General features: G+C 43.9%; 1 protein-coding gene across 1 annotated transcript in view; it reads left to right on the top strand.

Annotated features, from left to right (window-relative positions):
- The window catches only part of Rapgef2 (Rap guanine nucleotide exchange factor 2), a 262,162-nt gene that overhangs the window by 234,810 nt on the left and 13,854 nt on the right, over nt 1–13,498 (top strand). The window contains 3 exon segments of the mRNA XM_036190519.1: nt 397–416; nt 1,429–1,652; nt 12,519–12,719. Coding sequence (XP_036046412.1) covers nt 397–416; nt 1,429–1,652; nt 12,519–12,719 — 445 coding nt within the window.

Raw genomic sequence — 13,498 nt, 5'->3', positions numbered from 1 at the left:
CATTTGCATCCGGCTTGTCCTTCAGACAATTTGAATTGATGTTAGGTGCAAGTATTTACCTCTTATTTTCCAGGACACTCAGTTACAGAGTTAGAACTTGTAATCGGTAGTGTGAACTAGAACAGAATTGTCATCATGTTCATACAGTCTGTTTATCTGCCAGTAAAAAAAGCAATGATTAGTGCAATGGAGGGAATGAACAAAAATGTAGGCAGCAGCCGATTAAGCCAGAGAGATGTTTGTAGTGGATGTGTGTGAGGTGATTACGCAGATAATGTTTGTGGGCTTCTAGAACTGTTGTCCAGAAGTCTGGTCCTTTCTTTCTGAGCTTGTGACCTTGATGTCTCTTTCTACACCCATGCTTCAATCTCCGTGGCTCTCACTTGCAGGAAGAAGAAGAAGTGGTGGTGTCTGGGGTAAGTAGCAGCATTTGCACACTTGGTTCTTGCTCAGCCCGTTGCATGTTTTCTTACCTGCTCTGTTTTCTGACGCTTTGCTTTTTCCCCCTCTTAACCCTCTTGCTCTATCAGAATTTCAGATTGCAAACTGACTTCAGATTTAATCAGTTGGGGCTTTCCTGAAGTCAGGTCCACAAGAGCTGTGAAATGATTGATGATTATTCTCAAAATGTAGACCAGATATATTTCTTGTCTGTCAAATAGATTATATTTTAATATAACTTGCATGTTTTGAAATGAGAAAGACAAAGAAGTGGTGGAAGGGAAGCATGCTTTTAGAGGGAAGAAATCGTGCAACCAAAACACTGTTGCACAGATCCAGTAGCGACTGTGGTTAGGCACACCCATGTCCCCAATCAAGATTTTCTACAGCTCAACTAACGACTATTTTCATTCTATGTAAATTTTCATTCTACATAGATCAGCCCCCTTTAAAAATAATTCTTAACAATTCATGTACTAAATAGTTTCCATACATATGTTTATGTTTGCATGACCGTTGTATTAACAGATTTCCTGTTTTAAAAACTCACACATTCAACCCACAGAGTAAGAATGCAATTGTGAACAGTGTAGCTGAGTTTAATCAAGTCCATATAAAATGCCCCCATTAGGAGAAGCACATGTTGTAAATTGTCACTAGGATCACTCAGTGTCCTTGCACAAGCTTTTATGTGCAATCATGTTTTCTGGCTTCTGTGAGAGAACGGAATTTGAATGATCTGTGAGATGAAAAGTAGAATTTACTGGTAAGAGCAGAACATATGCCAAACATATTTGTGTATATGTATTGTGTATAATTCCCTTTTAACCAAACCTGTGTAAATCTCTGTTACCCTGCATTCTACTGTAGCAGTTTACTTATTGGAATGGGGCATGTGACCTTCCAGGCATAGACTCTTTACACAAGTCTGGTAGATCAGTCAATACCATGCTCCAGAGAGTTGCATTCTTGTTTCTCATCTTCCAGGTCGCTGAGTCAGGGCAGTACCAATGCCACTGTGCTGGATGTCGCTCAGAATGGCAGGCACAAAAAGCAGGTACGCCATAGCTCCTTCCTCAATGCCAAAAAGCTGTATGAAGATGCCCAAATGGCTCGGAAGGTGAAGCAGTACCTGTCCAACCTCGAGGTGGAGATGGATGAGGAGAGTCTCCGGACAGTGTCGCTGCAGTACGAGCCAGCAACCAGCACCTGTGAGTGCCTCCCCGAATCAACTGCAGGCTGTTCCGTGTATGATGGTGGGGGGCAGGGGAGAGGGAGCTTTGAGCAAAGAGACACACAGTGGTGCTGACATACACTGTCCTTGTGCTTGACTGGGTCTTTGTGTCCAGTTAAGTTAGTGCAATCAGTGGACACTGGGCTCATACCTCCTCGCTTTGGTTTCATGCGACACAGCCAGCACCCAAAGCAAAAGACCTGGAGGTGATTGTGGCTTCAGCTGGCATGCCTTTTTCTCTCACAGAGGAACTCCCAAAGGGATGGGTAACCTGGTTAGGGATCATCAGGAATACAGAACAGGTTGTGCTGGCTACTGAGTTTCCCTCAGCTCAGACAGCATCCAGCACCTGCCCACTAAAGCAGTGATCCTGCTATAGAACAAACTGCACCTTAGCCTGATGTGTGGATTCCCATCCTTGAAATAACTGTCGAGGCTGTGAACCAGGGATGGTGGCACACATCTGCAGTTCCAGCTTCTGATGAGGCTGAGGTTGGAGGATCTCATGAGCCCAGGGCTTCTGTGGCCAGCCTAGACAACAGTGACACACATGCCTGTTAAAATGAAAAGTAGGAATGTGGCCAGTCTCTACATGGAACACTCTCTCTGTTTCTGTATGATAAGATTTAAGCGTTCACTTTGGGAACTTTTATGGGCAAATTTGAATTATATCTTCTTGATAATTGAAATGTGAGATAGATAACTTGAGAAGATCACATGATTTCGTCTACCTAGAGCATAGGGCTGGAGAGATGGCTGAGTGGCTAAAAGCACTCACAGTTCCTGAAGAGGACCTGTGTTCAATTCCCAAAAACTCCATTTCCAGGGAATCCAGTGCCCTTTTCTGGCCTCTGCAGGTTCTAGGCACACACTCAGTACAGCACATCCATACCCATGACACTCTAAGAGCTTGCTGAGATGAGCAGCTTGAGTTTCCTAACTGTTGATCTCTGAGGGTCTGGTGTCAGTGAGTTCTGCATGGGAAGTGTCCAGAGCACTTAGTGTTCCTATAATCTGCCTTCTACCATACACTACTTAAGCAGCATTGGCCACTGTTGGCTCAAAAATAATGTTCCATCCCTGGAGGATTTAATGTTAAGTAGACTACTGTTAATGGCATTATCTCAGATGAGGCAAAGTTTTGGATGACATTTTAAAACAATTCTTTGATTTTTATCATGTATGTTTTTAACATTCATTTATTTATTTTCTTTGATTTACAAAATGTGGGTGGTTGGCACCACTCATGTTGTGTTGTACCTGTGGAAGTCAGAGGACAGCTTATGGGAGCTGGGTCTCTCCTTCCACATGGGTTCCAGCAATCAAGCTCCGATGGTCAGCCACGGCAGCAACATCCTCTACCTACTGAGCCATCATGCCAGCCCATGTGTTTGTATTTTTAACATGTAATCTGTGCTGGACTGCCCTCATTGTTTTTAATTTTATTTGGTGCTTAGCAGTTTAATCCTCTTTGAGATCACTCATTCATTAGGGAAATACCCTTGTCCTGCTTCACCTCTCATTTTCAGTAGCTAGGGTTTCTCCTCCCTCTCTGTCCTGGGTGAGGCTGTGGGGTCCCTGCTGGTGATCTCGCTGCACATGCTCTGCAGCGCTGATCTTGACTCCACATTATGCTGACACCTTAGCTCTGTGCTCTGTTTTCACCCTCAACCATGACCAGTGCCCAGGAACCCTGGAGACAAAAAGACTGTCAAGTCCGAGACCTCCCCTGTGGCTCCCTGTGCAGGGCCACAGCAGAAAGTGCAGTCTCAGCAGCCGCTGCCACAGCTACCACAAAAAATCAGCCAGGGACTGCAGGTGCCTGCCGTCTCCCTCTACCCTTCACGAAAGAAGGTGCCTGTGAAGGAACTGCCACATTTCAGTAAGTTTCTAATCCCGTGCTCTTTGGGTGAGATTCACTGATGTGTGTCTCAGGTTGGGAAATAGTGTTTATCTTGAATAACTTTATTTCTCTGTGACCATCTTCTTATAGGACAAGCAGTTAGCAGTTTAGCCTCATGACTGTTTTTGTAAAAAAATGCATTTTCTTCTTAGCATCTATTAGTTGTACAAATTATAGGTTCCACTATGACACCTATTATATGTAATACTGATATCATTGTCACCTCTGTTAGCCTCTCCTGTCTTGCTTCCCCTACCATTAGCCCCTCCCAGCAGTCCCCACTCTGCTTTAATGTCTTCCCCTTCTCCTGTCTTCAACTAGACTCTGCATAGCTGCATTCCTGAGTCTGAATTATTCCCCTTAATGCGATATCTAGTGCCATCCATCTTTCTGCAAATGACATAACTGCATTCTTTCTTATGGATGAATAATACCTGCTTTGTGTGTCCGTATTTTCTTCATTCATACGTTGATGGGCATCTCTATTGGGTCCATGTCTTTGCTGTTGTCAAGAGTTCAGTAGAAACATATTAGCTCGGGTGGTCCAGGTGGGTCATATGCTGGCACTTGTTTAGTTTTGGAAGACATTTTTGTGCCAACCTCAGAGAGGCTGCCGGGATTGTCCCCCTGAGTGGATCAAGGTTCTCCTCCAAGCCTAGCCTCACCAGCACGTGTTTTCTTCATGGTGGTTATTCTGATGAGGGTGAGACAGAATCTCCATGTCCTTTTGATCTGCACTTCCTTTATGGCTAGGGATATTGAAGGTTTTTCATGTGTTTATCGGCTGTTTGCATTTCTTCTTGGAAGAACAATCTGTTTGATTCATGTGTCTTTTTATTGAGTTTTTACAGTTTTTAACTTCCTGAATTCTCTCTGTATTCTGAATATTAATCTCTGTAGAATGGCTAGTTGGCAGAAATGGCCTTCCTCTCTGTAGGAACAGTTGGAATTCAGTTGTTAGGTCATCTGTCATGGCATGACATGGCAGCACTCGGGGTGACATAGGTGACTTTGTAACTTAAGCCTTAATGGAGACTTCATTTCAACAAATTTTGCCTTGTGATCCATAAACTACAGAAGTGTAGGCAAAATATCTTTCAAGCTAAATTGTTGGAAGTGATTTTTTCTTTTGTCTATTTTTGTGGTGCTAGGATTCAAAGCAAGGTACATGCCAGACGTGAAGGTGGGTGGATTCTTACTTGCTGATCACTAGTTCTGTAACTTAGCAGACAGAGGATGCAGCTCAATGCCTGAATAATAAGGAATACACTTTAATCCCAGCACTCGGAGGCAGAGGAAGGGGGATCTCTGAGGTCGAGACCAGCCTGGTCTACAGAGCAAGCTCCAGGAGAGCCAGTGCTACACAGAGAAACCCTGTCTCAAAAAACAGACAACAGAAAATAAGACACTCAGTCACAGTGTGAGGGTCGGGTTTGTTCTTCTAAGCCCGGTAAAGATTGGCTGTGGGGATTTTGGGGGGCCAGTTTTGTTTTTGTCTTGTTTTATGCTGCTAAGATTGGAACTGGTGCCTCAGGCATGCTGGGCAAAGTATTTTTGTCTTTGAGCTGTGTTCAGCTGGGTTTACTCACAGTAGTGTGGTTTGTAGCCAAGGAAACAAGAATAGTCAATGCCCGCCATAGTTTCTCCTTCTTTACTGTAGGTGAATAACAGTAGATAGTTTTCTCTGACCATTGAATAGGCAATTTTATACTTTTAGTAGAGTAAAAATTTAATCATTTAGTCACTGGTGCTTATAAGTTTTTGAGTAAACCCCCTCTTCATTGTCAACATTTGAATTTTGCTCGTTTGGCAGACCGGTTTCAGAAGCCTAAAATGTCTCATTACTGAATCGCGTTTCTCGTTCAGGTTATTCGTTGGCTCCCAGGGGCACCGTGGATAATTTTTCAGATTCTGGTCACAGTGAAATTTCTTCATGGTCCAGTATTGTCAGCAATTCTTCCTTTGACTCAGTGCCAGTCCCTCTGCGTGACAAACGGTGCCAGAGGCACTCTGTCAGCATTGTGAAGACCAGCCTAGGTGTGGGCAGGATGGAGCTGCAGACCCTGATTGAGCCTGATCAATACAGCTTAGGGTAAGCGTCTGCTCCTTGCAGTATCTCCTTTCTCTCTCTGCGGTCTGTCAGTAAGTGCCCCATGCTATTTTGGTTACACAGACTGCTCTTGTAGCTGCGTTTATCCTCCAGTGGTCCACTGGGGCTCTGCTGGAGGGAGACAGTGCCAGTAGAACACACCCCAGTCTCAGAGCTGCCTTCCACAGGGAATCACAGTGTATTCAGGCAAGTGAGCCCTGGAAGGACCCAAGTTGTGGATCTCTTCCCCGGGGTGGCTTTGTAACAAGATGAATGAACGATATGGCAGAGCTGGACACTCTGATCCTATTCCTGAGTACTTTCATCCTCTCTCTGGGATGGAAGAAGGCTACTTTTCTAGGAGAAAAGATATTTTATAAGCATAGTGGCTCATGCCTATTATCCTAGCACTTAGGCTGGGGTGGAAAGTTCATGAGTTCAAGGCCAGCCTAGACTACAAACCAAGAGCCTGTCTCAAAGCAGCAAAACAGTTCATCAGCAAAAGTTTATTTAACACTCTCACCTCTTCCTTTCCTTTGTTTTGATGGCTAGGTCATATGTCCCAGTGTCTGAAAGCCGAGGCCTGTATGCCTCAGCAACCGTCATCTCTTCTCCTAGCACAGAGGAGCTTTCCCATGACCAACGGTACCATGCTTTCCTCCATGCTGCTGAAAGTGTTCTTTGTAGCGGGATGTCATGTTCAAGCACTTCCCATGATAACATCCAGATCATCCAGTGCAAGACAAGCTGGGAAACATTGCCCTTTGGGCATACTCACTTTGACTGTTCAGGGCATGCTGCAGGTATATGGGCCTCCGATAGCCATATGGAAAAAATCACGTTTTCTGATCATAGCACACAGTATCCTAGACAAAATCAAATCGGAGAGAGTCTTGAACAAGCCCAGTCCCGGGCAAGCTGGGCATCTTCCACGGGCTACTGGGGAGAAGACTCAGAAAGTGAGATGGGCACTATCAAGTGGAGGGGTGGCAAGGATGTCTCCATTGAAGCAGAAAGCAGCAGCCTGGTGCCTCTGACCACCAAGGAAGCCAAACCCATCCCCATGCCTGCCCACATATCCATGATGTCAAGTACTACAAGGGGGCTCATTGGTAAGTATGGAAATGGAACAATGGAATGTCAGGGGCATGCCTGGATGTGGGGGGGATTGGCTTCTCCCTCGGTTTGTTTGTTACCACATATGTGTCCAGATCAGCAAGCGTGGTCAAAAGTGTGAAATGACTAGGGCTTAAGCGCCAAGTTTGTGGCCGGAGATGTGCAATTCAACATTTGATAAAGATGAGCCGTGAGGATCAATCTGTTGTGATATGACCTGAAAATTATCAGGATGGGTGCCTATGTTCTTCATAGAGGAGTGATTTCCTCTCTTAGAGAAATGGTTGGTTACTCTATTGTCCCCTTGAATTCTATCGAGAACTCTATTGCCTTTGTATATTGCATTTTTTCATTGGCTTTTGTTATACATGCACATTTTTTTCCTACTAAACGAATTCTTTGTACATGCTAGAACAGAGGTAAAGAACTCAGAGTTGTGGAAAGCACAGGACGAGGTCAGGCAGAGCTAGAATCCCTGTCTTGACACCTCCAACACTCAGTTGTCCCTACACATCTCTAAAATGAGCTTCATAATTTTATCTTTAAAAATATGATTTATTGCGGGGCAGGGGTAGCACACGCCTTATGCCTTTAATCCCAGCACTCAGAAGGTAGAGGCAGGCAGATCTCTGTGAGTTCGAGGCCATCCTGGTCTCCAAAGCGAGTTCTAGGAAAGGCACAAAGCTATACGGAGAAACCATTTATATATGATTTATTCATTTTTACTTTGTGAGCATTGGTGTTTGGCCTGCATGGATGTTGATGTAAGAGTGTCAGATCCCCTGGAGCTGGAGTTATATAGACAGTTGTGAGCTGCTGTGTGGGTGCTGGGAATTGAACTCGGGTCCTCTGGAAGAGCAGCAGCCAGTGGTCTTAACCACTGAGCCATCTCTCCAGCCCCAATAATTTTATCTTTATAGGGTTAGTGTGGGATGGAAGAGGTCTTGGCAAAAGACAGTGCTAACGAATCAGGAGCCTGAAAGGTGCTGGTGCCCCTTTTGGTGTGAAGACAGGTGTGTTCCCTCAGTCATGGGCTTATAGTCTCTGTAGCGTGTATAATGGATGTCTAATAGAACTGCAAGGTAGATTGTGAGTTATTGAGAGAAACTTGTAGAATATAACATTACAAGCATCACTTGTACTAAGGAGAAAATAGTTACGTGGCCACATAAAAAAATGATGCATGGATGTCAAACTTAACGCCTCATAAAGATGAGTAAGGAGGTAACAGCTCAAAATTCTTAGGTTGATTGTTTTAAACCATTTTCTTTCTCAAACTAATCCTCAGAATTTTTGTTGCTGAAGTGGAAAGGAAAGTGATTTCTGGTTCCTAACAAAATCAAGGAAAGGAAACTTGAGTTGTATTCAGTTTCACAAATTTCATACAGTTTACATAGAGATTAGTTAAACTGAAGTTCTTTTGTGGCCCTATTTTAAGGATAAGAGTAAAACCCTCTGGTTGTTGCTCGTATTAGGAATTCAGAGAAACATCTTGGCCTATTGAGACGGGGCTGGTTAAGGTTTTCAGTGGAAGCACTGCAGTTGCACACTTATGGGTGGAAAGTGGCTGGGAGTGAAGGGCTAGAAAAAGCTATGCATGCTCTAGGACTCAGCCTTTCTGTGCATGTTCCTACCAACACTGGGTTGAGAAGGAGGAGCCCCTACCCTTTGCTTTCTAAGTATTCAGTGTAGTGTGTTTTATTACACAACCACTCTAGCAAAGTCCAAAACATAGTAAGCAGGAATTATAATCTTTCAATTCTAGATTAACACACATTAACACTTTTGTGTTTCCTCAAATTGTTTTAAAGATTTGTTTTTATGTGTGTATGAGTGTTTGGTGTATATATATATACCTAAACATAATAAAAGCAATTTACAGCAAGCCAACACCCAACATCAAATCAAATGGAATGAAACTCAAATTCAATCCACAAACATCAGGAACAAGTCAAGGCAGTCCACTCTCTACATATTTATTCAATATAGTATTTGAAGTTCAAGCTAGAGCAATAAGACAACAAAAAGAGATCAAGGAGATACAAAATGGAAAGGAAGAAGTCAGACTTTCACTGTTTGCAGATGACATGATAGTATATATAAGTCACCCCAAAAATTCAACCAAGGAACACTTACAGTTGATAAATAGCTTCAGTAATGTGGCTGGATAAACGATCAACTCAAAGAAATCAGTAGCCCTCTTATATACAAATGACAAACAGGCTGAGAAAGAAGTAAAAAAAAAAATCACCCTTTACAATAGCCACAAATGTTATAAAATACTTTGGGGTAACTCCAACTAAGCAAGTGAAGGACCTATATGACAAGAACGTTAAGTCTGTGAAGAAAGAAATTGAAGAAGATATCAGAAAATGAAAAGATCTCCCATGCTCATGGATAGGTAAGAATAACATAACACAAATGGCAATCTTACCAAAAGCAATCTACAGATTCAGTGCAATCTCCATTAAAATCCCAACACAATTCTTCACAGATCTGAAAAGAACAATAATCAACTTCATATGGAAAAACAAAAAACACATTGATAGCGAAAAGAATCCTATACAATAAAGCAACCTCTTAAGGCATCATGACCCCTGACTTCAAGCTCTACTATACACCTACAGTAATAAAAAACAGCTTGGTACAGTAAAAAAACAAAAACAAATTACACTTTAATCCCAGCACTCGGAGGCAGAGGAAGGGGGATCTCTGAGGTCGAGACAGGCCTGGTCTACAAGAGCAAGTCCAGGAGAGCCAGTGCTACACAGAGAAACCCTGTCTCAAAAAACAGACAACAGAAAATAAGACACTCAGTCACAGTGTGAGGGTCTGGTTTGTTCTTCTAAGCCCGGTAAAGATTGGCTGTGGGGATTTTGGGGTGCCAGTTTTGTTTTTGTCTTGTTTTATGCTGCTAAGATTGGAACTGGTGCCTCAGGCATGCTGGACAAGATATTTTTGTCTTTGAGCTGTGTTCAGCTGGGTTTACTCACAGTAGTGTGGTTTGTAGCCAAGGAAACAAGAATAGTCAATGCCCGCCATAGTTTCTCCTTCTTTACCTTAGGTGAATAACAGTAGATAGTTTTCTCTGACCATTGAATAGGCAATTTTATACTTTAGTAGAGTAAAATTTTAAACATTTAGTCACCGGTGCTTATAAGTTTTTGAGTAAACCCCCTCTTCATTGTCAACATTTGAATTTTGCTCGTTTAGCAGACCGGTTTCAGAAGCCTAAAATGTCTCATTACTGAATCACGTTTCTCGTTCAGGTTATTCGTTGGCTCGCAGGGGCACCGTGGATAATTTTTCAGATTCTGGTCACAGTGAAATTTCTTCACGGTCCAGTATTGTCAGCAATTCTTCCTTTGACTCAGTGCCAGTCCCTCTGCGTGACAAACGGTGCCAGAGGCACTCTGTCAGCATTGTGAAGACCAGCCTAGGTGTGGGCAGGATGGAGCTGCAGACCCTGATTGAGCCTGATCAATACAGCTTAGGGTAAGCATCTGCTCCTTGCAGTATCTCCTTTCTCTCTCTGCGGTCTGTCAGTAAGTGCCCCATGCTATTTTGGTTACACAGACTGCTCTTGTAGCTGCGTTTATCCTCCAGTGGTCCACTGGGGCTCTGCTGGAGGGAGACAGTGCCAGTAGAACACACCCCAGTCTCAGAGCTGCCTTCCACAGGGAATCACAGTGTATTCAGGCAAGTGAGCCTGGAAGGACCCAAGTTGGGATCTCTTCCCCGGGGTGGCTTTGTAACAAGATGAATGAACGATATGGCAGAGCTGGACACTCTGATCCTATTCCTGAGTACTTTCATCCTCTCTCTGGGATGGAAGAAGGCTACTTTTCTAGGAGAAAAGATGTTTTATAAGCTTAGTGGCTCATTCCTATTATCCTAGCACTTAGGCTGGGGTGGAAAGTTCATGAGTTCAAGGCCAGCCTAGACTACAAAACAAGAGCCTGTCTCAAAGCAGCAAAACAGTTCATCAGCAAAAGTTTATTTAACACTCTCACCTCTTCCTTTCCTTTGTTTTGGTGGCTAGGTCGTATGTTCCAGTGTCTGAAAGCTGAGGCCTGTATGCCTCAGCAACAGTCATCTCTTCTCCTAGCACAGAGGAGCTTTCCCATGACCAACGGTACCATGCTTTCCTCCATGCTGCTGACAGTGTTCTTTGTAGTGGGATGTCATGTTCAAGCACTTCCCATGATAACATCCAGATCATCCAGTGCAAGAGAAGCTGGGAAACATTGCCCTTTGGGCATACTCACTTTGACTATTCAGGGGATGCTGCAGGTATATGGGCCTCCGATAGCCATATGGACAAAATCACGTTTTCTGTTCATAGTACACAGTATCCTAGACAAAATCAAATCGGAGAGAGTCTTGAACAAGCCCAGTCCCGGGCAAGCTGGGCATCTTCCACGGGCTACTGGGGAGAAGACTCAGAAAGTGAGATGGGCACTATCAAGTGGAGGGGTGGCAAGGATGTCTCCATTGAAGCAGAAAGCAGCAGCCTGGTGCCTCTGACCACAAGGAAGCCAACCCATCCCCATGCCTGCCACCCATCCATGATGTCAAGTACTACAAGGGGGCTCATTGGTAAGTATGGAAATGGAACAATGGAATGTCAGGGGCATGCCTGGATGTGGAGGGGATTGGCTTCTCCCTCGGTTTGTTTGTTACCACATATGTGTCCAGATCAGCAAGCGTGGTCAAAAGTGTGAAATGACTAGGGCTTAAGCGCCAGAAGTTTGTGTGGGCCACAGAGCCTAGACAACAGTGACACACATTCCTGTTAAAATGAAAAGTAGGAATGTGGCCAGTCTCTACATGAGGGACTCTGTGTCTGTTTCTGTATGATAAGATTGAAGCATTTTGCATTTAGGACACTTTGGGAACTTTTATGGGCAAATTTGAATTATATCTTCTTGATAATTGAAATGTGAGATAGATAACTTGAGAAGATCACATGATTTCATCTACCCAGGGCTGGAGAGATGGCTGAGGGGTAAGAGCACTCACAATTCCTGTAGAGGACCTATGTTCAATTCCCAGAATATATGGTGGCTCCAAACCATCAAAAACTCTAGCATTGGCCACTGTTGGCTCAAAAATAATGTTCCATCCCTGGAGGATTTAATGTTAAGTAGACTACTGTTAATGGCATTATCTCAGATGAGGCAAAGTTTTCGATGACATTTTTAAACAATTCTTTGATTTTTATCATGTATGTTTTTAACATTCATTTATTTATTGTCTTTGATTTACAAAATGTGTGTGGTTGTCACCACACATGTTGTGTTGTACCTGTGGAAGTCAGTGGACAGCTTATGGGAGCTAGTTCTCTCCTTCCACATGGGTTCCAGCGATCAAGCTCCGATGGTCAGGCAAGGCAGAAACATCTTCTACCTACTAAGCCATAGCGCCAGACCATGAGTTTGTATTTTTAACATCTAATCTGAGCTGGACTGCTCTCATTGTTTTTATTTTTATTTGGTGCTTAGCAGTATAATCCTCTTTGAGATCACTCATTCATAAGGCAAATACCCTTGTCCTGCTTCACCTCTCATTTTCAGTAGCTAGGGTTTCTCCTCCCTCTCTGTCCTGGGTGAGGCTGTAGGGGTGGGGGTCCCTGCTGGTGATCTCGCTGCACATGCTCTGCAGCGCTGATCTTGACTACACATTATGCTGACACCTTTGCTCTGTGCTCTGTTTTCACCCTCAACCATGACCAGTGCCCAGGAACCCTGGAGACAAAAAGCCTGTCAAGTCCAAGACCTCCCCTGTGGCTCCCCGTGCAGGGCCACAGCAGAAAGTGCAGTCTCAGCAGCTGCTGCCACAGCCACCACATAAAGTCAGCCAAGGACTGCAGGTGCCTGCAGTGTCCCTCGACCCTTCACGAAAGAAGGTGCAGGTGAAGGATCTGCCACCTTTTGGTAAGTTTCTAAACCCGTGCTCTTCGGGTGAGATTCACTGACGTGTGTCTCAGGTTGGGAACAGTGTTTATCTTGAATAACTTTATTTCTCTGTGACCATCTTCTTATAAGACAAGCAGTTAGCTGTTTAGCCTCACGACTGTTTTTGTAAAAAATTGCATTTTTTTCTTAGCATCTATTAGTTGTACAAATAATGGGTTTCACTACGACACTTATCATATGTAATACCTTGATCATGGTCACCTCTGTTAGCCTCTCTTGTCCTGCTTCCCCTCCTGTTATCCCCTCCCATCAGTCCCCAATCTGCTTTAATGTCTTCCCCTCCTCCTGTCCTCAACTAGACTCTGCATAGCTGTATTCCTGAGTCTGAATTATTTCGCTCAATGTGATATCTAGTGCCATGCATCTTTCTACAAATGACATAACTGCATTCTTTCTTATGGCTGAATAATACCCACTTTGTGTGTCCATATTTTCTTTATTCATATGTTGATGGGCGTCTCAACTGGGTCCTTGTCTTTGCTGTTGTCAAGAGTGCGATGGAAACATGATAGCTCGGGTGGTCTAGGTGGGTCGTATGCTGGCACTTGTATAGTTTTGGAAGACATTTCTGTGCCAACCTCAGAGAGGCTGCCGGGATTGTCCACCTGAGTGGTTCAAGGTTCTCCTCCAAGCCTAGCCTCACCTGCAGATGTTTTCTTCATGGTGGTTATTCTGATGAGGGTGAGACAGAATCTCAATGTCCTTTTGATCTGTACTTCCTTTATGGCTAGGGATAT

This window comes from Onychomys torridus, chromosome 6 (assembly GCF_903995425.1).
Source record: "Onychomys torridus chromosome 6, mOncTor1.1, whole genome shotgun sequence".
Lineage (NCBI taxonomy): Eukaryota > Metazoa > Chordata > Mammalia > Rodentia > Cricetidae > Onychomys > Onychomys torridus.
Note: the sequence above shows the minus strand (reverse complement) of the source record. Positions and strands in the feature narration are given on the sequence as shown.